This window comes from Aythya fuligula, chromosome 2 (genome assembly GCF_009819795.1).
Source record: "Aythya fuligula isolate bAytFul2 chromosome 2, bAytFul2.pri, whole genome shotgun sequence".
Lineage (NCBI taxonomy): Eukaryota > Metazoa > Chordata > Aves > Anseriformes > Anatidae > Aythya > Aythya fuligula.
Genome location: NC_045560.1, coordinates 7,358,482 through 7,383,230, shown reverse-complemented (window position 1 = coordinate 7,383,230; position 24,749 = coordinate 7,358,482). Strand labels below are relative to the sequence as shown.

The 24,749-nt window shown below is 40.0% G+C and overlaps 1 protein-coding gene across 8 annotated transcripts in view; it reads left to right on the top strand.

The window, feature by feature from the left end:
* Positions 1-24,749, top strand: part of KMT2C (lysine methyltransferase 2C) — a 193,244-nt gene that overhangs the window by 113,854 nt on the left and 54,641 nt on the right. For 6 of the 8 annotated variants that reach the window (XM_032181531.1, XM_032181535.1, XM_032181537.1 and 3 more), the window contains 9 exons: positions 5,593-5,712; positions 8,146-8,262; positions 11,887-11,988; positions 12,168-12,272; positions 13,396-13,577; positions 14,324-14,488; positions 15,090-15,199; positions 21,831-21,896; positions 23,453-23,665. In XM_032181531.1, the coding sequence (XP_032037422.1) occupies positions 5,593-5,712; positions 8,146-8,262; positions 11,887-11,988; positions 12,168-12,272; positions 13,396-13,577; positions 14,324-14,488; positions 15,090-15,199; positions 21,831-21,896; positions 23,453-23,665 (1,180 nt within the window). The remainder of the gene's footprint in view (positions 1-5,592; positions 5,713-8,145; positions 8,263-11,886; positions 11,989-12,167; positions 12,273-13,395; positions 13,578-14,323; positions 14,489-15,089; positions 15,200-21,830; positions 21,897-23,452; positions 23,666-24,749) is intronic. The other 2 variants (XM_032181539.1, XM_032181538.1) reach the window with 2 other exon arrangements.

Sequence of the window (24,749 nt, the reverse complement as noted above, 5' to 3'; positions counted from 1 at the left end):
AATCCCAGCAGTGCTGATGTAATATCATCTGCTCCTCAGTGTGCAGATTATACTTTAAAAGAGCAAGGTACTCGGCAGCTTTACAGTACCTGTTGTAGAACTGGACACGTTACTTCTGCAGTCACTGATCTGTCTGCAAAGCGCCTGTTGGGGGCTGTGAAGGTTTCTTTTGATGTTAGTAGTCTTTGACCTGTGCTTTGAACACCTGTTAAGCTGGAACTTTGGTGAATAGTGATTTTCTGGTAAGAAAAGCACGTACGTGGTTGGTTTTAAGCCCCAGTATGCTTGCTTTCTTCTTGTCGAGTATTTGGCTCTAGCACAGATGTTCACCTTGTGGAAATCAGTGAAAAATTGTCTTGAATAAGGACAGAAAGAAAATGAAGACCTGATTTGTGAAAAAAATAGCTGTTTGCCTAACCTTCTACCAGCAGGCTAAATTCAGCATAACTAACGGGGAGGGATTTGGTCTTGAATCTTTTTCAGACTCTTCACTGTCTGATGCTGTTGTGTTGCTTTTTGTCGGGACCTAGGTTAAGAAATGCAGCTAGATAAGAGCTTAGCAACACATCTTTGAGGCCAGTGAAATCAGGGAGAAAAATCACACGAAATAGGGGTTGGATTCTTTGTGTTGAATAAGTAAGGTGTGGCTCCAATCCTTGGCGAAGCCGACGTTGGATGCAGAGCTGCTTTCTCCTGTTGCACAATGGAGCTGTCACTGCAGCACTGGTCGCTTATCCAGCACTGCACAGGTTTAAAATAGATGCTTCATTAAGTGTCTGATCACTCCGTGCGTATGCCAACATGAGCCAGCTTCCACAGATGGCAATGTTAACCACTTCTCCTAGAAGGTTTAAATCTTAATATACAGCCTCTTCTTGGAATGCCCTGTTCCTTTTTTAAGTAGAGGAAGAAATGCATTGCAGTGGATTTATGGGGCTTCATATGGAGAAGAACGGGAAAAATATCTCTGGACCCTATTTTTCCTCAGCTTGGTAAGACACATCAGTTCAGTCTTCACCAGAGGCATGGGGATCCATATAAATGAGCAGTTTCTGATCCGGATTTGTTTTAATTCCATTTAATTTATCGTGTTGTGTGTGCATTAGGATGAGTGATTGTCTCTTTCTTCAAAATCTATTGATACAATTATTAATCAAATATATTTGGCTAGGTGTTCAGTTCCAATGTTGAATGCAAAGCAATGTACAATCTGAGGGGTTTTCTGGTATTGGATCTCAGTAGCTTACATTTGTAGTAGGCTTTTGTCGGAGATACCATTACATCCTATTATATCCTGCTCCTATTTTGAGTAGACTAAATCCCATCCCACGGACAGTCAAGACAAAATTCTGCTTAAAAGACCTCATGACCCCCTTCCAGGGCTCCACTCTTGTTGTCAGCACCTGTTCCCTCCCCGTACCTCTCCCCTTTAATGTTCCTACAGCCAAACCTATTTTGGTTAGAAGTAAAAGCAAACACTCCAGAACAAAAAGGGGAGCTGTGCAAAAACGTGTAGGTAGGTACAGCTGTACTGATAAAAGTTACTTCTGGTGGTACCAGTTTCTGCCACTTGGAGAACGTGTTTTTTCCCTCTACTAGGCTAGGAACCTTCAGTCCCACGCACATCAGCTGCTGCTGTTTGTTAGGTCAGCCTGTTACCCATGCCTTCAGCTACAGGTAAGCCCTCAGTCCCTGCATCCAGCCCAGCAAGAGGACTCTGTCCACCTAGCTTGGCATCTCACTCATTGGCTTACCGTGGTTTTTAGTCCCATTTTTAGTCAGTTCTTATCCTATTCCGTAAGGGAGCCAAATTGCCTTTTAGATATACTCTGAATGCAGTTCGTAGATCAGAGATGCTTGCTACGAGCTGCCTGCACAGCATAGTTGTTCCAGGGCTGACCCCAGAGCTGGATCTGTACAACATCTTCTCCATGGACTATGTCAATTGTCCACTCATGCCCACAGGTAATTTTTAGATTGATGCCAGGGGGCAGGATTTTTGCTTAGATCTTTTTCATTATTTTATTCATGAAGGAGCGGTCTCAAAAGTGATTACCACAGAAATTTGTTGATGACTAATCTGATATTTAGCAAGTTTGAAATAAATCTTATAAGAAAAATGAGTATTTCTTTCTGCAAGCATATGTTTTAGTGGCAGTGCCTATATTCTGTGTATATGAATGGGAGAAATTTGGAATCATCAGTTATTTTTGCAACTGAACTGTGTATTGGGAAGCATAATACAAAGTAGTGCAGCATTGTGAGACTGGTAGGTAGACTTGAGAATTATCTATGAAATTATATTGAATACTAAGCTTTTACTGGTTTTGGTTTACTCTAAGTATTGTTTTAGAAGGCATTCCATGGAAAGTGCTCATTAGATAGAAGAAAGGGATTTGTGCTCATCGTGAAGGTATTGGTGATCCCTATTAGATGTCTCACTGCATATTTCTAGGTGTTTTATGGGATTTTGTACCAATTGAAAAATGCAGAACATCACAATTCATGTTCTTTCTTAGAAATTGTAGCTTTTCCACTATCTCTTAGGTGGTACTCCTTAGTCTGGTACTGTAGCAGTAGATGAAACAGAGCCAGCGGTAATTGAGTAGGATCTCCTGCCCCTTGATAACATCGTGTTTGCTTTTGTCCTGACTTACTCGCAGCTGTGTTGTTGTTCAGTGTTTAGGACTCAGAAACACGATGGAGAATGAGAAGTTCCCTTTTCTGTCTAAGTACCTCATTATCGCCCTGAATAGAACTTCCTTCAGTGCTGAGTGGCAATAGGCATTAATTAAAAGCCAAAATACAATTAATGCATCTCTTTGATGTAATTCATTTGTTCCAAGTATTGTGGAAGTGCGTGGTTTTAATTAAGTTTATCTGACCAAGAATTCAAACGTTCCTGATCTACAACAAAACTTGGATTAAATTTCCAATTTACTTCCGAACAATGCGGTTCGTGCATCGTACACAATTTGCTGTGTTTTGAAAGACTGAATTATTTCCTGCTCAGACTGAATATTCCATTCGCTTCTTAATCTTTTCACTCTACCTAATCTTTAGAGGAGTGTATCTTCTTAGAAGGGAAAATAATGCTGTACATCCCGAGTGGGAGCAGGTAGTTTTAGTTAAGTGTTTTCAGCATGTCTGAGTTCACGGATTTTGACCCTTTGCTAGCATATCCCCTCTCTTGTGAGCTGACAGAAAGACTTGGTGATGCACAGGCTTTTTTGTGCTGCTTGCTGTGCAGGTTTTCTTTGAGTCCCCATATTACAAGAACAATTACTACACATAATGTATTTTAGGAATAAGGGAATTGTAACTTACATTCAATAAATTTCTAACTTTATCCTACTAGAATCGAAAATTCCTTGATTTTAAAAGCAAGGCTAACATAGCAAAGGTAAATTTCATAGTTAAATTTCATAGTTAAAGTTAAACCCAGAAGATTTTTGACAGAAGGAGAGCTGATGAACAAGCGACAGGACTCCTGGCAGAACAGAAGCAGACTTCACTCCTACAATATCTGTCTGGTGGAAGCTGCTACAGACTGGAGGAGTGGGATTCGATTTGCTCACCTAATCTGGACATCTGCAGCCTAAACTACTCCTGTACTCACCTCGAGGTTCCTGTAGCCAGCAGCAGCAGGCGTGGGGTGCCACCAGCTTGCCGCCGACCGTGCTGTGCCCTAAGTTGCCTTCTGCAAGCACCCCAAGGGTGCCCGGAGGGTTTGGCACAGCTGAACAGGCAGGGATTGAGCAGAGGAGCTGCACCAAGGCTGTGGTAGGATGGGTGTCTCAGGTCTCTTTCTGTGGAAACTTTTTTTCTCTCTTCATCCGTGTTTCCAACTTGATGCAGCTGTGCCAGGAGCATTACGGCGTTGCACTGAGCACGCTTGGGCGTGAAAGCTTCCTGCCTCCAGTTGCTCACCTCTGGTCCCCTGGTAGAGGATACCGAGCCCTTTGATCTGCAGAGTTGTCTGCATGCTGCCTGCCTGCCTACAAACACCTGGGACAGCGAAATTTTGCAGTTTAAGGTGTTGGAGTGTGCTCGTGTTATAAGGCAGGCGCAGGGCAGCAGTTGCTGGCACACGGCTGGTCGAGCTGCAGCGTTGGTCGGGATAAGGACGGGTAGCTGGAAACATGCAGGTAGTCCTCTGGCCACAAAGCGGTTTGTAGCCTGCATGTCTGATTTCCCCCTTGTGTGGGCAAAGCTGGGAAGTTTTTATTTCTCCTAGGTGCCGTATTTCCCATGCAGACACAGCCAAAACCCTAGAAAGTAGATTTAGTCTGAATACCAGCGTGCCCGCGCTGTGGGTTGTACCACGTGGCCAGGGCTGGTGTTTTTAAAATGCAACTTTTACACAGAATTAAGCTTTTAGGTCACTGACAGATACTTCTTTGGGATCTGTTGTGCCAGTTGGAGCCCCGAGCCGTGCAAGAGGCTCGCAGGTATAAAAGTGTTTGTGCTTGAACACGTGAGCAGTCGGCATGTGTGGATAGTTGGGACTACGAGTGGTCATGAGGTTTTTCCATATCATGCATGCTGTCCTACTGCTGAATGGCATTCGTGAGCTGGTAAACCTGTACAGCTTCTCATCTGCTTCACTTCTCATCTTAGTATTATTTATTTCTTCTTCTCACAAACATAAAATTAGGGAAATGTATTATCCTTCCATTACACTCAGTTGCAAGTTTGGAATGGAGGTATTTATTGTCATCGATGGCTCACTCCTGCAGCCTTTATTTAGGGTTCAATTTATTTAGGGTTAGATTTTAATTTGTATGAGGAATTGTAGTATCTTCTTGTGTACATCTTAGCACTTTGTTCTTGGCCATATTTCTTGTGAAGAGGTCCAGGACATGTCACCATGGTGGGAACTACATCAATAGGGATAATAATATCATCAGGAGCTTGATAGATAGATGTGTATTATTACATGTTTATAACAACGTTATTGTTTGATAACACTGTAACATGAAAACATCAGGGTGATACAACCTTAGTAGTGGGATTTAGGAATGGTTTATTTGTGGCAAACATGCAGGAGGGAGATGTTTTAATTACTGTGGTTACTTTTTTATTATTTTTCTTCTATGGCTTGTTTATATTCCTTGTCTTTCATGTGCCTCTCAGACTAGTCATCGCCGTGCTTGTCAGTTGTTCAGGCTCAGAAGTCGGCTAAGGACATTTGTTCTCTGAAAATGGGATTTAAGTGCAAAAGGGGACCCTTAAAGCCCTGCCTCCTCAGTTTGATGCCATACAATTTGGGGATGTAACTTGTTGTTGTTATGATGGATTGCTTTATATTTGTATTAATGTTTTGTTTATAAAACTCATGTTGTTGTACTTAACCAGCGCTTTGAAGTTTGCTATATTTGTTCCAGTGTAAGTTTCAATGACAGCCTAAAAATCTCCCGCCTCCCTCTCACTCAGTGTGAACTAATTTACTCGTTAACACAGAAATGCCTATGCCTGCATGTGCTTTGCTTTTCAGATTTTTTTGTTGCTTGCTTTTTTCTTTTCTTTTCTTTTTTTTTTTTTTATGTTGCCAAGTTTTATACATCTATTTTCTCACCCACCGTGTCCTAGGGGGCTTGGAGTACCAATAATACAGTCAGCCCACCTTCCTGGTCCCCAGACATTTCAGAAGGTCGGGACATTTTTAAATCCAGACAGCTTCCTGGCAGTGCCATTTGGAGCATCAAAGTGGTAAATAATTTGAATTTATTTTCCTGTATCCATTGCTATCTTTCTGCTGCAGAGACTGCTGATGACATTCTGTATATCACAATTGAATTAATCTTCCGTTCTAGTACTGCTTAAGACATTTAAAAATCATTAAAACTCTGGAGCTTTTAGGGTAAAGAAAAAAAAATCTGCTTTCCAGAGTGTACGATAAGATGGCATTGCCCTGATTTCACATGGCAAAGACTAGTTTGTAACGCCATTTTTTGTGTGTGCATACTACTTTATTTTTTGTGGTTGGCTTTACATAGCTGTCAAAGTAAGTTAGGTGAGAAAGAAAATGTCCTTAAGACTGGCAGGAAGGTAAGGCAGGCGCTGAAAGGAGCAGAGCTCTGAGGTGGGGCTTGAATTGGTTGCTGTGGAGAAGCCTTGCAGAGAGTGGATTCAAAGTGACAGCGTTTTTAGCTTATGGGGGAATAAAGAACACCATTCCTGCCTATTGGATGGACCAAAGCCTGCATCCACAGTGCTGGTTACCATTCAAAATACCCGCAGAAACTAAATGGAATTTAGGTTTTTTAATGACCAAAAATTTAAATGATGAAACACTAACAAATAGCTGTAGGTTCCAAATAAGTTATTTCCATCTCACTTTAACACTCATGCTATTTTTATTTTAATTTGACATTAGCTTAGCTTTTGCTGCTTCAAGCATTAATTTCCAGCTTACTGTTCAGCATTAACATTGGTACAAGTATGTGCTTATTCCTACTAGCTCCGTGAAAATAACACTACTGATATGTAATCTGAACGATACAGCATAAGAAACATGTCCGAAGAGTATCCATTTTAATAAGAATTGATGCTTGTATGTCCTGTCTGTGCATATGTATTAACTCCATATATATGTAAGGACAACATTATCCCTTCACCTTTACTACATATAAATTCTTGAGCCATCAGTGGTGTCCTTCCTCTCACTTCCTAAAGTAGTGTTGCATTACATCACCTCATTTTGTAAGAGTAAATCAGTTGAAATAGATGGATGATGATAAAAAAATAACATTGGGATACCTGAATTCCCCCTTGATTTTTGACCATAAACTTGTATATTGTCTTTAAATCAGGAATTTCTGTATTAGAAAAATCCTGTTGGTAACACTGAGCCCATCATGCTGCTTTCCATCCACAGAGCTCCCATCTCTGTCAGTAGAAACTGTTCATGTATGTTGGTGACACTGTCCCAAGGAGCTTTGTTGCTCAATCAACATCGTTTCATTGAGTAAATGCTTTGTTTTGGCATTAAAAGTAGTCTCCAGCAAATTTTTAGGTACATGCACATTCTGGATACTCTGTGGATGGATTTGGGCTATTTTAGGAGCAGAGATTATTCACATATTTGAAATCAATTAATAATCTCGCTTATTTGGTAGCAGTAGAGGTGCTCTCTTGGATGTATACTATAATTATTAGCATTTATAGAGAGCAGAGCTCTGAAATACAAGCTCTGTGAAGGTGCATGACATATGGCCAGAACTCAGGAACATTGTCAGGGTGTTCGTTTTCTCTCTGGAAGCGAGGAGGGAGTTTGTATTCAGTTCATTTTGAAATTATAAGAAAAAAAAAAAAAAAACAAACAACTGAGTCACAGGAGCAATATCAGGTAATTATTATTATTATTAAATATACATATATATATATATTTGCTTTTCTGCAGTAAATTGTAATTGAACATATTTGTGAATGCTCCAAGAGCACAGAAGCACCACAACTGTATGTCTCTGCATATAAAATAAGGAAAGAGGGAAAAGAAAGTGTCTCAAATAAGTGTATGTTTTCTAAGGGAAGTATACTGTTATGGGGCGTATTGATCTGAGTATGATTGATATAATTAATATAAAAAGCTCTCTCTGTATCTGCTGAATTAAGAGAGTTCAATGGAGCCAGCTCCTGCTTCACTTTGGGAACAGGATTGAGCCCTAACAAACTCCAGTGTTTGCTTGATCATTATTAGCATAAGAAAAGTATCTATGATTGCAATTAATCAAGGGTCTAGACCACAAGCAGAACTTATCTGATCGAGATGGCTGTTTAAAAAAAAGTGAATCATAAAATAGAGGGTATTTACTTTGGGTACTTAGCAATGTGGAAAAGATAGTATTTCCATATTTCCAGTTAATCCCAAACAGAAAATAAACATTTCTGGGTTTGGCTGCATTCTCACTGATGATAAAGGTGATCGTATTAATTCATGTAAGTAGTTATAGGAGTTCGAGGTAATTCGCAATGACTTATGCAGTAACTTGATGACTGTGGTGTAGTGTGCCCTTATATGCTTGAAACCATAGGTTTTGTTTTTTTTACGTGTATTTTTCCCTAGATACATTGAACAAGTTTGAATCCCTTATAACAAAAGGATTTCAGATTGCATTTAAATCGTTATCTTATATTGAATAGGGCCGTGGATCAGGATTCCCAGGGAAGCGGAGGCCTCGTGGTGCAGGTCTTTCAGGACGAGGTGGCAGAGGTAGATCGAAACTGAAAAATGGAGTTGGGACTGTAGTCATTCCAGGGGTAAGAACATTTATTTTTAACTCATATTGTAGTCTGTTAATGTAACATAACCTAATCCAGCTGTAATTCGTCATTAAAATGTTGTGTTAACCAAATAACACTAAAAAGTAGAGGTATTCCATAAAACCTGGTTGTTATTATGTGTGATTATGAACTAGAGAACTGAAGCAAAGTGGACCTGAGGCAATTTTATGCTGCTATTGCCACTTAAAGGGACAACTGCTGGGAAACTTGGCGTACTCCTTCCACTTCCTCAAGTGGAAAACGTGCCAAGTAAACGCAGCATTCATTGGAACAACAGAAAAGGGGAAAACAAAACATGTGCATACAACTAACAGCAGCCATAGCAGATCAGCCCGGAGGTGGGGCTACCCAGGGGACCAAACCTGATGGCTGAGGGAAGAGAACAGGAACAGAAGAGCCGTAGAGAATGAGATACTTCAACGGTTTGTGGCTCAGGGACTTGCTGAACAAGTGTCTTTGTCTTGGACAACCTCTGTTGAAGTTCTCGTTCATAAATTTGTCTGTGTGCTTCTAATAACTTTTGATGGTTGTCTTAACTAACCTCTTTTGGTTCTACAGCTCATGAGCCTGTTGGATACAGGAATACCTCTGTCAATTTGTTTCCCCTCCTGAGTGTCCTTAGAGGAAAGACCACTGAGAGCTGTTCTTTTATTAAACTTCTGCCACTCATTTTTTATAAATTTCTGTCATTGCTCCTCTTTTTCCTTCCACTCATCTTTTGCTAACTTGGCGAATCCCAGGATTTTTTGTTGTATGGAAGCTACTGCAGACTTCTGACCTTCTTGTTAGTTGTTGTCTTCCTTTTTTAAACTTTATCTGTGTTGACTTTGGTCTGACATTTTATAAACCAGAACTCAGGTTTATTAAGTTCTTATGTAGCTCTTCACAATTGTCTTTCATTTTTTATTACCTCGAATATCTTAATATTGTTGGCAAGCTTTGTCACCTTGCTCCTTGATCAATCTTCCAGACTGTGTGTGTCGAACACCAGGGCCTGTTGGCAGCCATCCCTATCAGGCTTCTAGTGTAAGGACACTTACTCTAATATGTTTCCTCTAAAAAAAAAAGTTTAGCTGCCTTTTTTTTTAAAAAAAAAGAAGGAGCTCTGGTGAGTGACTTTGCCAAAACAATTTGGCAGTGAAGTAAATTACGTCAGTCATATTTCCCTGTCTCTGGGCTTGCTGACGCCTTGAAAGAAACCCAATAGATCATGATTTACCATACCTAAGGCTTCTTTGCCTCTTTAACAAAATGTTATATACGTGGTTGCAAGTTCTCTGTTACGATCAGATGTTAGATGTCCTGTTTGATGGTACCTGGCTTCCCCCCCCAAGAATTTTGAGAAAATGCTAGTTATATTTGCCATCTCCCATTCCTATAGCACTGAGTGATTTGCAAGTGGTTGCTCACTGCAATTGATAGTTGAGCTATTTCATACTTAGAGTCCTTTTAAAATCTTTGTGATCTGCAATCCTGTTCTGCTCCTTGGAAGAGGAGAGATTTTGGTATAAAAATTGTGGGAAATGTGGATTGCAAAAAAAAATAATATTTTTTTTTCTGCTGTGGCTTTGCCATCTTTGAACATTCTTGTTATAGTTTGATTGTCAAGCAGCCCTGTAGATTTTGACAGGCTTCCTCTTCATGTCGAGAAATGGACTTGCTCATTTTTATGTCTTCGTTAAGTAATTCCTCTGACTCTTTAGAACTGCTTTTTTGTGTTCTTACATACTGTCTGCTTGAGCTTATACAACATTCAGGCATTCACATGATTATTTTGATCTTTGTACTTCAAAAGAAGCCACATTTTCTAGAACAAAATCTTAAAAATTGTAACTGAACAGAGAATATTCAGTGAGGTTAAGTGGTATAAATACAAAATGGCCATCACTGTCCACAGTCCCCTATAGAAATTTGCTCCTATGACATGTAAAGTAAATGGCAACTTTTCTGCTTCAGATTTCTATGCTGCAGCTGTCTTGTAATAATGTAGGTGAAGGTAGCAATGCGAAGATAAAACACAAATACCTGCCTTTTGCCAGATAAGGGGTTGAAACAGGAATATTTTCAGCCCTTTTGCACAAACTCAGTCTTACGGGATCATGACCAGTGGACAACTAAATGACCTTGAAAGCTTCTTCATACACCTTGGGAATGGGGTAGCAGGAGGATAGATACAGGTTAAGCCCAGTTGGCTCACGACTGGTGTTAGGCACACATCAAAACTTCAGCGATCCTGTCCTTCACATTCTGCTCTTGCAGTTGTGGAGGCAGCTCTGAGAACTTCGTGCAACCTGTGGAAACACATGCAAGGGAAAAGCTCTCCCTGAACATCTCAAGAGGTGGTTCGGGTGTTTTTTGGTTAATTAGTTCCAGCTGCAGAGCTCTCAGCAATACAGTAATTAAGGCACGGTAACAGTATACTCATACTCCCTTTTTAGCTGTTTCTCAGTAAATGCTGATTTTCAGCAAGTCTATCCAAAGGGTTCCTGTAGCTGTTGTAACAGTATTTACATTTGTCTCTAGTGATGTTTGGATTTGTAAAGCATTTAAAGTATTACTTAAACAAAACTAGCTAAATAAGACTTAAGCTGTATTTAAAATAATCCACATTTATAAAGCAAGAACAGCTGGTAAAACAAAGTTACGCTTCTCTAGCATGCATTATTTTATTTTTTTCATAGAAATGTGTGCTCTTCTCTTCCAAGCTTTCATGGCCACTGCTGCTTCAGAGAGTAAATGCCTAGGCCTGTTAATGGAAATTCATGGGTGACAAATTGTGGAAAGCAAGATTTACATGAAAGTCCGAACACGGTTAAAGCATTCACTGATCTTTTCATCATGTCTCTCCCAAAATCACTAGGTCTTCCTGTCTTCTCTGAGAGTAATGATGCCCTTAATCAAGAGATTGATAGGCTATAGTAAGGACTTACAGACTGAGAACAAAACAACAGATTCAAGTTCTCTGTTCAGTGCAAGTTTTTATGGGAAAATCCATATAAGCCTCATGAAGAAAGACCTTGTGGAGTGCGTCCTGACTCTTGCAACTTCTGAACTCTTGGTCATTTCTCTAACACAGCTGGAACCTTAGCTAAACCACATTTTAGGTAATACGGGACAAGTTACATTTCTGTGAATGCTTTCTGAGTTCATACTCAAAGCATGTCACTGCAATTAACTTTTCAGTAAGAACTTCAGTGTTTAAAGACAGGAAAAAGGGCAGGCTTGGTCACAATACGACAAATTCTGCTTAGTGATTTTTTTCTTAGACTGCCTCTTTCCTTCAATTTCCATTTTAAAGTACATGGGGTAACAGGTAAAGGTGAACAAAAGAGAGGAAGAGAACGTGTAAAACTGAGTGGTGATACTTGTATTCATGTGAAAAGTATTGTGAATTAGTACAACAATTTCTCATTAAGATAGCTTTGTGTGGAAGTTTGTACCATGTGAAGAAACAAATGCACAGACTTCTGGTGTATCCTCTGAGCTTGTATTCTCCAGTAGTATTAAAAAACTAACATGTTTAAAGGATAGATTTCGTCTTCTTTCGTGGCTTAGAAAATATGACATGCTTGCTAACTGTGTTGCATTTTTTTGGTATAGGTCACAACTATGGATATCTCATCTAACAAAGATGAGGAAGAGAACTCGATGCATAATACAGTTGTCCTCTTCTCTAGCAGCGACAAGTTCACTCTCCATCAGGTTAGGCTAATAGTTACTCAGGTTTTCATTTTGTTTCTTTGCTTTTAATTTAAAAAAGTAAATAAATGTCATTGTTAGGAGTTACATCATACAACAAGCTAGCTGGATTTTACAATTACATGTTTTCAGAATTTACTGTCTGGTATGTGTTGAAAATCTGCACGTTTCTGTAATTTCAGGATATGTGCGTAGTTTGTGGGAGTTTTGGCCAAGGTGCTGAGGGCAGGTTGCTCGCCTGCTCTCAATGCGGTCAGTGTTACCATCCATACTGTGTCAGTATTAAGGTGAGTGCTTTGGTATATAAGAGATGACTTGATTACACTGCTTTCATATTGTGCCTTAATAGCACTACGCTGCCTTTGGTTTTGTGGTAATTAGGGGAGTCATTAACTTGTTAGATATTCTTCAGCTAATGTGACCATTATTTGTACGCGACTTGTGAAAGACTTTAATTAAATGTCATTTTATAGTATGCATCGCCTCAAGAGAAATTAACCTTTCTGTAATTTCACAACCATAAATAGCACTGATTATCCAGCAGTTGGTTAAAATAACAGTTGGAGATACAAGCTTAAAACCTAAATACAAGCAAAATTAAAAACAAAAAATTATAATGCATCTTCATTTACTACAGGCATAAGGTTTAGTCGATTCAGTTTGTCTGTTGGCTGTCAGAATTGACAGCAGTTGGAGTGGTTAATTAATATATTTTACTTTCATTAATCTAGGAGAATTTGTGAAAATGAAATACGAATCGTATGAGTTGATTTAGGAAACGCATAATAAGCTGCTTACTGCAATATATAAACTAAACACTATTATATAAGTGTATCTGTGTAGAAGTGATTTCTTGAAACATTTCAGAGTATTTTAAATGTTTTATTTTAAATTTACATTACAAAACATTATATGCATTCTTCGTACAACTATACTTTGGTTTTGCATTTATATGCCACCCATATGTTATTTAATAAACAATAAAACATAGCTTTGGATGATTGAATCCTTAGCCCTGGCTATCACAGATAATTTAGGAAAGATACAGGATTCTCAGTGATGTGAATACTGGCTTTACTACATACCTGAAAAAAGCAGCAGTATGTTCTCTTTCTTCCTTGTGGGACCCAGCCACTCTTATAAGGAATAAACTATCCTACCAGTGCAGTATGTATTTTCTGATGTGCTAGTTTACCTGAAATTATGTTCCAGAACAGTATCAGCAACAACATAGAGTTCCTTTCTGTTTGATCCATTCCCATTTAGTGAATTTTCACCAAGTTTAATTGATAAATGGCTACTTGTGATGTAGAGAAGAGCATCTCGTGCTGCACTAGCCAGGCCTTCATTTTTACAGCGACCACACTTCAGAGAGCAATGTTCAAATAATTTTCACCTTGGCATTTGCAGATTACTAAAGTGGTGCTTAGTAAAGGCTGGAGGTGTCTGGAGTGTACGGTGTGTGAAGCCTGTGGGAAAGCTACAGATCCAGGAAGGCTGCTGCTCTGTGATGACTGCGACATCAGCTACCACACTTACTGCTTAGATCCGCCCCTGCAGACCGTTCCAAAAGGAGGCTGGAAGTGCAAATGGTGTGTTTGGCTTGGGTGTCACGAATACTGGCTTTTTTTGTTCTTTTTTCTTACTTGTAATGCCAATTTCACTGTAATAAAGTTTTAGTTTTATTGAAGTTAGGTGTATTAAACAAAGCAAACAAAATACTTCTGAATTGTTTCATTCAGTTTGCAGTTTAATATGGAAACAGTCACCTCCTCTTAATAGTTTCTTAGTGCCAAAACCCAGGTAAGTAGAGATGGACAATATTTTTCTTTTGAAACTTTGAGACAAAAAATCCTAATCTATGTTCATTGAAACAGTTGGAAAAATTAATGGGCACTTCACCGAATTGCTCTCAAGATAAAAACCCTTTGAAAACCATTCGTGTTACTTGGGTGAAGTACAAACAAAATAGACCTCTCGCATGGCCAAGTCTTTTTATCTCAAAGTGAATGCCAACTGAAAGCAGGAACTCTTTTGACCTGTTAAGCTGTTAAAAACACACTTCCACCTGTTTTGCAGATTGAAACGACTTCTTATGTAGGAACTGCTTTAAAATGTATCAAAAGTACTGGTAATGTTCAAAATCTAAATAATAAATTTTCAACCAAGGAAAATATTTTGACCTGAAATAAGATGTTTTTGTGTCGTTCCCTCCTCCCCATTGCTTAGTGATCTAAAACTTAAATTATTCATGCAGGTCTGAGTTAGGAGGGTTTTAAAGCCACAAAATGATTGTGTTTAGGACTAAAAGTAATAGATCGTTTTGTCTGTTCTGCAGGTGTGTTTGGTGCAGACACTGTGGAGCAACTTCGCCGGGTTTAAGATGTGAATGGCAAAATAATTACACGCAGTGTGCTCCCTGTGCAAGTTTGTCTACCTGCCCCATCTGCTATCGCACTTACAGGGATGAAGAGCTTATAATTCAGTGTAGACAATGCGATCGGTAAGGATTTCTATTGTTTGACATTTTTTCTCCTGGTTAAGGCTTATTTTAATTTTTTTCTCATAATGTAAAAGCATAAAGATGAAGGGAATGGTCTTGTGGTAAAGAACACTGGATTGAGTCTCAGAAGTCTCATATTGGTTCATAACTAGTTGTACCACAGACTTAATAACTGTATGACTCTAGGCAACTTAATTATTTTGTGCCTCATTTTCCACCTCTGTAAAAAGAAAATAAAATTACCTCACACGACTGTCGTCGTGAGGCTACATCTAGATTACCTTGTGTCAACTGAGTAGTTAAGATGACTGCAAATACAGGGAGAAATTATAATACTAACATATTTGCTTCGGGGACATTATTTTACAGTTTTCCTTCCTATGAAGGGAAATAGGTAATGTGATACTGTATATCCAGTATTTTAACACACACCACCATAGAGGATTGCTCTATATGGAGAACCTGATTTCCTTGTTTCTCCCTAAAAGAATTTAACTTAACAAGTATTTCACATTTACTTGGACCATATACTGATACTTGGGTCTCCTAAAACACCACATATTTCCTTTAAATTGTATTTTTTCCCCCACTTAATTTCTAGATGGATGCATGCAATCTGTCAGAACTTAAACACAGAGGAGGAAGTGGAAAACATAGCTGATATGGGTTTTGACTGTACCATTTGTAGGCCATACATACCACCAACAAACGGTAAGAAGACAATTGAAACCAATGGCAGGACTGCACACTGCAATAAATAGGTTTGGGAATGGGTTATGGTTCTTGTCTGTGGTGGAGAGTTGGCTCGTTGTAGAAGCAAGATTTTTTGGTTTTGTTTTAAAGGCCTTCTGGAAGTGTCCTCAGCTCTTTCTCACCCCCTAGTGATTGGCTGTCAGGACATCCCTGCAGCAAAAGACAACCTAGGGGGGGGAATTCTAGACAGATTTATTGAAGATAATTTGGGTAAATTTGGGCTTTTGATGTTGAAAGGGTAAAACACATCTCACTTTGTCGAGCGGAATAAAGAAAGCCCAGTTCTCCAAACATCTGAATTTTAGAAGAATATTAAAATCAATTCCAAGCAAAAAATGTTCTATATATCAGGACTTTGAGGCCCTCTGTAGCAGCGGTAACAACACAACAACAGTCCATGCAAGCATCTTTCCCCTCCTTTCCCATGTTTTGTTAACACCACTCCATAAGCTCTCCCAGTATTTAAGACCAGTTCCTTCCCTAGCTCTGGTCTTCGAAAAAAATCTCCATATGTTCATGCTTGGGAGTCTCCTTTGTTGTTTTTTTTTGTGTGTTAGTTACAATGCATATTCTTTCTAATGAATTTTGTTCTTCTCTGCACATGTTGTCAGTGAATATACCAACTTCTTTTTTAGTCAGTAGTATGCAATTCCACAGCATTGGTACTCCAGGAGCTGAGGTTACTGCAGTTTTTCTCTTTGAGCACAGCTACACCATCTGGTTCTGTGGGATGGTAGTGGTTAATTTTATAGTGAGTGGCCTGTCAGCAATTAGATTGGCCTATTAGATGATTTATGGTGTTGCTGCAAGAATAGTATCCTGGGTCTGTTTTCTCTGCATGTCAGCTCACAGGAGTTTCTGCTTCAGTCTGCTGCTTTAACAGAGCACTGACACCTCTACATATATTTTTTTTAGAATAATAGTATGTTAAAATGTTCACATTAACCCTTTATTGGGATATCATCAGAGTGTGAGAATGTGGAGGAGGAAGGAACAAGGACTAAGCAAATGTTTCAAGAAATACACACCAGGAGGATTTCAGGAAGATTGGCTTTCCTGATCAAGAGTTGGCTATACTATGAGGCTTGTGTTTGAGAGGTCTGCCAAGAAAAGTTCAATGGAGCATCTGATGTGCCTTTATGCCTCATGTCCTCATAACACTGTGACAGTAATTGTAACTTACTCATGTAGCCTTGGAAGTTTGTGTACTTGCTTGTATAAATTGATCAACTATATACACATGGTAGTGGAACATTTCTAAGTATCCCACTTCTGTCACTGTTACAAGTGAGAATGACTTATGCTTGTGTATTTCTACAAATCACTTCATCTTTGTAATCTGCTTTTGCAAATTCAAAGCAAAAAATGGGTTGTAAGTGGGAAAAACAGGCAACTTGTAGATACAACACAGGTTTTTGTTTCTTTTGGTAATAAGCTTTGGGCACTTAAAACACAAAGGTCCAGGTAAGAAATACTGCCCCTTCCTATCTCTGATGAGCTGGCAGAGCTGCCTTTTAGAAGACAATAAAGGCCCCAGTATATGAGATGGAATAACTTTAGAAAGTGGTGTAAGAGATGTTTCACCTCCAGGCATAAACTGGCCCCCGAGTTAGTCCTTTTTGCACACCAGTGTGGAGTTGTGTTGCATAGGTTTGTCTTCTGAGAATAGGAGCCAGTCCCGCAACATCTGTTAGGAAGTTGCCCACCCTTCTTCGCAGGTTTTTTTCCCACTTTTATGAGACACGTTTCTCTGATTATTCTTTTTGGTTTTGACTCAGCATATATATGAAGTCTTTAACATGTGTACATTTGCACAACTGCATGTCTGAATGTCATTTGGTGCATGTTCGTGGAAATACTTGCATGTACTTTTATATGAAATGTTCCAGTGACTTGTTAATTTATCTACAACTCTTCTGAAAATTCTATTTTTTTTGTTTCTAGGTGAGAGCAGTAAGCATTTGTTGAACTTAGAGAAACAAATATTAGTATAAATAGTATAAATATACGTAGTATGTAGTATAGTATAAATACTCTGTATACTATATAGTGGTTTTCTTATTGGAATGGCTCCTTCTCTTTCCATCTGAAGTACCACAGAGGATATTAATGTGTTGCAAACATCATTACAAGTGTAACTGCTTTATTTGCAGAATAAGCAAGGGCCTCTCAACCTCATAGCTTGCCAGTACATTACTGATGAAGTAGGTGTCCTATTGGTAAATACCTTCTAAAATATAAGCATTGAGAAAGAGTTTCCATTTTTCTCTCTTCAGAAAACAGGAACTTAAGGAGCTCTTCCCTGTCTAATCTTAAGAACATCAGCTGCATATCTGATAATCTTAAAATCATCTTCTTTGTGAAACAGAAATAAAACACAATTTATTTATTTTTCTTCTTGAACATACATTAATATCCATAGCCAGCACGTGGTAAAACTTGTTCCAGAGCAGTGTGCCATAAACCTCCATTTCTAGACTGCTGTGAAATACTCATCTCTAATCAGTGTTTCTTCAGGTTGCTTTTAATGTGGTCTTAAGTTACAGGATAGGATCATGGAATCATCTAGGTTAGAAAAGGCCTTCAAGATCATCAGGTCCAGCCATCAGCCCGACCTGCTGAGTTCCATCACCAGACCACGTGTCTGAGTGCTGTGTCCACACATCTCTTCAATACTTCCAGGGATGGGGACTCCACCACATCCCTTGGTGGCCCATTCCAGTGCTTGATGACCTTCTCCAAGAAGAAATTCTTCCTAATGTCCAATCTAAACCTACCCTGGCACAGCTTGAGACTGTTTCTTCATGTCTTATCACTCGTCACCTGAGAAAAGAGACCAACACCTTCCTTGCTGCAGCTTCCACTCAGGTGGTTGCAGAGAGTGATGAGGTCTCCCCTCAGCCTCCTTTTCTCCAGACTAAACAACCCCAGTTCCCTCAGCTGCTCCTTATATGTCTTGTTTTCTGATCGCTTCACATGCTCAAGCAACTCGATATCCTTTTGTAGTGAGAAGCCCAAAACTGAATTCAGTTCAGGTGCAGTCTCGCCAGTGCTGCATACAGTGGGACAATCCCTTCTCCAGTCCTGCTGGCCACGCTATTTCTGGTGCAGGCCAGGATGCTGTTGGCCTTTTTGGTCACCTGGGTACACTGCTGGCTCGTGTTCAGTCAGCTGTTGACCAACACCCCCAGGTCCTTTTCTGCTGGGCACCTTTCCATGCACTCTTGCCCAAGCCCTGTTGGCATCAGGTTGTTTAGGACCCAAGTGCAGCACCCAAAACTTACCTTTGTTGAATCATGATCGGGCTCAAGACTGAACTCCATTCACCAGGGCTCCATAACCTTTCCTGGTGATGACAAGCCTGCAGTTCCCTGGATTTTCCATCCTGCCCTTCCTGTAAGCTGGAGTCATGTTCTCTAACTTGCACTCAGCTGGGATCTCCCTGCTCAGTCAGGACTGCTGGTAAATTATTGTAAGTGGCTCAGCGAGCACTTGGGCCAGCACCTCCAGTACCCTTGGAGGTACATATGTCCTCCAGCATGTAGCAGAATTGGTTTTCTGTTGTAGAAAAGGTTTTCTAATTTAGTTTGAATGTTGTCGTGACTGAGTACTGGCAACTGCTGTAGGTAGCAGCAACTTTTGCCTCTGTGCTGTAACTCTTGCACATTCAGGAGAGAGATGTGCATCTCACCCACAGCCGTAGATTCTCCAGACGAGCAAATCTCAACCATCTCCCCATAATTTCTGCCTTTCTGCCATTTGCCTTTGTGCATCCTCACTTAGCTTGTCTATGTATGCCCAAACTGTAACTTGCATCCCTTCCTTGCTTAATCCCCCACTCTCTCCATCCACAAATTCCAGCTTCCTCCTCGGTGCTGGCTTTTGTTTGTTTGTTTTTCTCTGCAGGAGGGAAAGGGAGCAGCTCTGTCTGCTTTTCTTCAGTGGGAACAGCTGAAGAGACAGGAGCTGCAAACACACGTAACAGCTAGTTACAGCCGGTCTGGTGGTAGTTTTTGGTAGCTGCTGGTGTGTGAGTATTCTTCCTGTGGCTCAGATAAGCCTGCCCACAGCAGCAGTGAGGGCTTCGTGTCACTTACGAATTTGGAGATGCTGAGTACTGTCGATGATCCACATCTTAGGGCTGGGATCCTCTGTTGCACAAGTCTTTGTGAAACCGAATTAAGATCATCTTCATTCTAAAACTTACTGTGTGTACTTCACAGGTACACAAAGTAATTAGAAGCTAAAATTTTAGCTTTTGAGTTTTTAATTGTCATGTTTATTACTTCAGCTGTTACATTCCTGTAAGTGCCAGTATTTGCAAAAAAAAAATCCCTGCAGTTATGCACGCTTACAGTCAAGCAGGCAGCTGATAGTACTGCGGTGTTGTCTTTCTATCAGACATTTTGCACTGTCCCTTAGCCAATTCCGTTTCTTCCTAGAGCTGTTATTTTCTATTGCAGCCTTCTGAATCGCGGCCACCTTTCTTTTTGAAACTGTGATCTTTCTCATCATATTGTATTCTGTGCAACACTTTTTTTTAACTGAAGCCACTAAACTCTGCACATCATTCGGCATGTTTAAATCCTTCTGAAAATAAGCATATCATTTTGGTTGAACTTAGCTAAGTGCCTCAGAGAGCCCTGTCCCTTTTTTGTTCTGTTTTTTAACGATTATTTTTCCCCTTTATAGTTCTCTCTGGCTTGGAATTCTGTTTCTCCGTTATCCGTTTTATTGATTTAATCTTTAACCCTCACTCTAATTAGCTCCTTTTCTGGAAATCAGTTCAATACCATCTTCAAACGTTGTGCAACTTCTGTGAGTTGGTCTCTGAAGGCCTTGCGTTTGTTGCTATCAGCATATTTGTTTGCCTGTTTCAAGTCTGTTCAGTCTCCAAAGCTGAAAGTGTGCTCAGTCTGATGTGGACTCCTTGTTGTATGACTTTAGAGTAAGGGCATCAAATCCCCATCACAGCTCTCTGAATTTTCTGTTTACCTTAGATTCCAGCCCAGTAGTTGTTAGCTCTGACTTAGATACCTTGTAAATCATAACCAACGAAGGAATCAGATGAGGTCTCGTTCCCCGTGGAGTATTTCTTCAAGTCTGCTGTTGTTCTGTTGTTTCAGTTCAGGGCCTTTGAGCATCTTCCATCCTGCAGCTCGTGCCATATTTTTTTGTTTCCCTCCAGCCCAGTGTCTCCTTCAAAATTTCATTTTCGTTTTTTTCTTCCTTGTTTTTTCCATCCGTGTGTGTGTGTATCAGTTTTTCAGAAGTGCTGATCGGCTCCTTACACGTGCCGATCGCACAAAATGTTTGTTTTCTCTAGGTTATGTCATATACTTCAGTTAGACCTTAAAAACTTTCAGAGGACTATAATTTCTGAAGACAAGACTTTCACTTTCCTTATCTTTTATGTATACTTAGAAAGCTTTCTCTAGATTTCAAATCTTTTTAGCTACTATACCCTTGTTTTGTATTTAGCACAGACTCTAAGTGTTAGGTGGAAGCTCTTGGTCTTTTCCTAGCCTTTCTCTGTGGGTGAGGTTGGAGCACGTGCAGTTGGGCTGAGAAACAAGAGCCTTCCACACGTCCTGTGCCTCAGTGGTCTGGGCTTGTGTAGTAGATGCAAATTAAAAACACCGGATGTTTGTCAGAGTCTTAGACTGAGCCTGGCTAAGATTTCTAGGAAAAAAAAAAAAAAAAAAAGAATGAGCCTTGACTGTGTGGTAACGCTAACCATGCCAAACTAACAGTTTTTTTGGTTTTAGTTCTCAGCGTTTGTGAGACACCGACTAAACAGCTAATTTTTCTTGTACCTTCTGTCTATATAATCTCTACAAAGTCACTACTAATATAAACAATCAGTCTACACACCACAGGTTAGTGAAACAGGATTACTGTGATTAAGGCAGAAGAACATTTCTACCTGCAGCAGTAGCGTGCTAGCACTGGAAGACATTTTGATCATCATTTGTTCACTCAAACTACTGCAGTGCTTCCCTGAAGCACACAAGGCAATTTTCAAACCGAGTTTCTGCTGTTCCATTTGTCAATATCCTTACAAGTTACGTCTGAGCTGTTCTCAGATTTGCTATTGGCCTTCCTTTCTGTCTCATTTCTGTTCTGTCAGACCTCTGACAGCACAGGCACAGCTGGAACCTTGTGTGGGAAGCTGGCGGGAGATCCACTCCTGAGACAGTCCCTGGTTCACAGAGTCCTCCTGTTACCTACACTTAGCTTAGCAAAGCCTGGACATGATGACTAGTGTAGAAATTTCCTTAAAATCCAGTAGATCCAGTGCATGCCAGCGGAGCAGTAGAAGGAGATCATTTACCATCAAGTTCAGAGCATTTCCAGTGCCATTCTTGGCTCTAGGGAATTGGAGAACTTCAGCTGATACCAGGCTTCTTTTGTAGTCACATCTCTGTGACGCAGAAAAGCACTTTATTTTAAAGGTGCTAGTAGATGTTGCCAATACTATTAATTAGGGAGTTTAACAGAACCGTTTGAAGGAAAATTACTTGGTAGTTTCAGTTTAAATCGAGTCACCATTTTTAAAAGTTGAAATTATTCTCCTTATATTTTTCAGTGCCTTCTTTGGACTGTTGTGATTCATCAGTTGGAGCTCAGATTATTTCAAAATCAAAAGAACTAGGTAAAGAATGTAAATGCTTAATCGTTGGTCATTTAGCATATTTTAAGGGTATACTTTTATATGAGGCAAAACTTCCTTTTTGTTTTTATAACACACGACATTAACCATCCTTCTGTTATCACAGCATGCTTTTCATTTTTTTTTCTTTCTCTTCTTTTTTGCCTGCCATACCTGCACTATAATAATAATAATAATAATAATAATAATAATAATAATAATAATAATAATAATAATAATAATAATAATAATAATAATAATAATAATAATAATAATAATAATAATAATAATCTTAAATTATGCTTTGATTCTGCAGACTTAGTTGCTTGCCTTAATATTAGCAGTGATAAATAACCATGTGGCTGAGTCAAACACATACACAAATGTTTACAGGCTCAAACTGTAGGAGGACACAACTTCTCTGAATTTGTGTATTTTGTGCAAGGAATTGACAGTCTTGACAAGCCTACTCCCAGGTCATTTGTTGTAATGATAATCTCTAAGAGCTTCCCTCATGTTAGGATAGCTTCCGTCACATCAGAATTTTGTTCTGCTTTATACTGCACAGTTGTTCTGAGAGAAGATTTTGCCCTCCAATCTTCAGTACGAAAAAATAGATGAAATTTTTTAAATGAACACTCTTCTAATTCAGTACAAGAGAACAATCGTCTCTGAAGAGCTACATTCAGAACCAGCTGTGTTTTGGGATGTGACATGTTACATCAGAAAATATTTTTGGTTAAAGAGAACAAATGTTACGATGTTCATATGTTTTCAGAAACCGTGTTATCCAGTCATTATTTAATTGGCCTCAAAGAGCAGAAGCAGCATTGCAGCCTCTTTGCTATTTGCCAATTCCCTGAAAGTTCCCCAGCTTCCACTTGCAGGTGGCGCTGCAGATGATGGAGACAGTCCTCTGGCAGCGCCTTTCTGCGTTGTCAATTAAGAACTGGGAGGAAGAGCTGATCCGTAGACTCAGTTGGCATGTAACAGCTGGAGGACGTAGCAGTCTTGCAGGTCTTGGGAAGCTTGGGTCCTACCCACGGTTTATGAATTGATATTGAGCAGCTCACTCGATACAACTTGGTTTTTGTCTGCCTATAAACCAGGGCTAATAACTCGCCTGATGGACCAAGAGTTCTGGGAGGCTAAAGCTGAGTAATAACATGAAACTGCAACGCTGAGGGCTTTGGCTAATGAGCAACAGGGACCCAAGCTAAGACTTGCATGGGTTTTTCGAGTGTTAGGGATACAGAAATACCCTGCAAGGCACCAGTTTCCATAATCAAATAGATCTGTCTAACAAATTTTGGATGTAAGTTGTTTTGTAGCAACGTAATGGATTGTTACTGGATTTGACATCAGGCTCTAAATCATAAAGCTCTAACTGTAACGTGTAAGACAATATCAGATCTCTGTTTTATTTATAGTGATTTCCTCGCTCATGAATCAGTTCCATACATGTGAATTATTAACTCTTAAAAGTGCTATTCCTGAAGATCTAAGACTTGAAAATTAAAGAGTTTTATATTGCTGTTATGATCGTTTAACTTTTATAGACCCACCGAAGACATACACGCAGGATGGAGTCTGCTTGACAGAATCCGGCATGTCTCAGTTACAGAGCCTCACTGTCACAGTACCTAGAAGAAAACGGACGAAACCAAAGCTTAAACTGAAGATTATAAATCAGAACAGTGTGGCTGTGCTTCAGACACCCCCGGATGCCCAGTCAGAACACTCAAGAGATGGCGAGATGGATGACAGTAGAGGTAGCGACCTACTTTTGGCATGTCTTGTATCATGGTTCTGCTTGTGTCATCCATACCATGGGAAACACTTTGCTAAGGCTCACAACACTGGAAATATGAATTGCCTTTTTATCTATCCCTTAGATTATTTGGGGAAATGCTGTGCATTCAGTGCACAACTGTATTTTGAGGAATCAACAGTGTAAACACCATATAAAAGTGGTAATGCTGGCTCAGCAAAGCGATGTCTAGATTACTGTAGAGCTTGTATTTGAAATCAAGGAGGAAGAGGAATTAAAAAACTTGGCTTAGAGTATTCCATTTTCTCTGAAAGAAATGAGGTGGGCTGAGCTGAGAGTCTGAGGGGAAAAATACTTCCTTGTATGTGCACAGATGAACTGAACTTTCTGTCTGTCCTTGTTTCTGAAGTAGACTTAAAGACAGAATTTAGGTTTGGAAGTGAATTCTGGGGTGTTGCTGTAGTTCAAGTCAATCACAGTGTGTGCAGAGCCCTGCCAAGTGGTGTGTCGAGGATAGGGAATCCAGAAGTTAGTGTAGAGGAAAGAGGAGTGTTAGTACAGCATCCGAGGTTGGCGAGTGATGAAGGGGTCTGGGCTAACATGTGCCTACCAACCACCTCACACTGTAGTGATGAGATTTCAGTAAATTGTAGAAGCTCCTGAGAGAGCTCCTTCCACCATGTGTCTGGGCAAGGATGCGTGTCCTAGGGGCCAGCAGTCCTCAGTCCCATCTGAGGGCTCAGTGAGCTCAGTGAGCACAGCAGCCAGGCCACAAGAGACTGAAGGTGGAAGATAAGGCAGCGAAAAGAAGCACATAGGTAGGAGCAGCCAGCTTCTTTGTACCTAAAATCCCCATTCTCAGGCACTGGCGTGGTGCAGCACCGCCCTCCTGCCCTCTTTGCCATGGCCTGGCTGTACATCTTGATAAAAATGTTGGTAGGAGAGGTGTTAATCCGTGGCCTGAGGGGAGGCTTAGTGAAACGGCAGGTGTGAAAGTCATTACATTAGTCATGCAGGTGTCTGTTACAAGTGGAACACAGGCACCCCACCTCACCACAATCTAAAGTGCGCTCTGTTGATGCAAC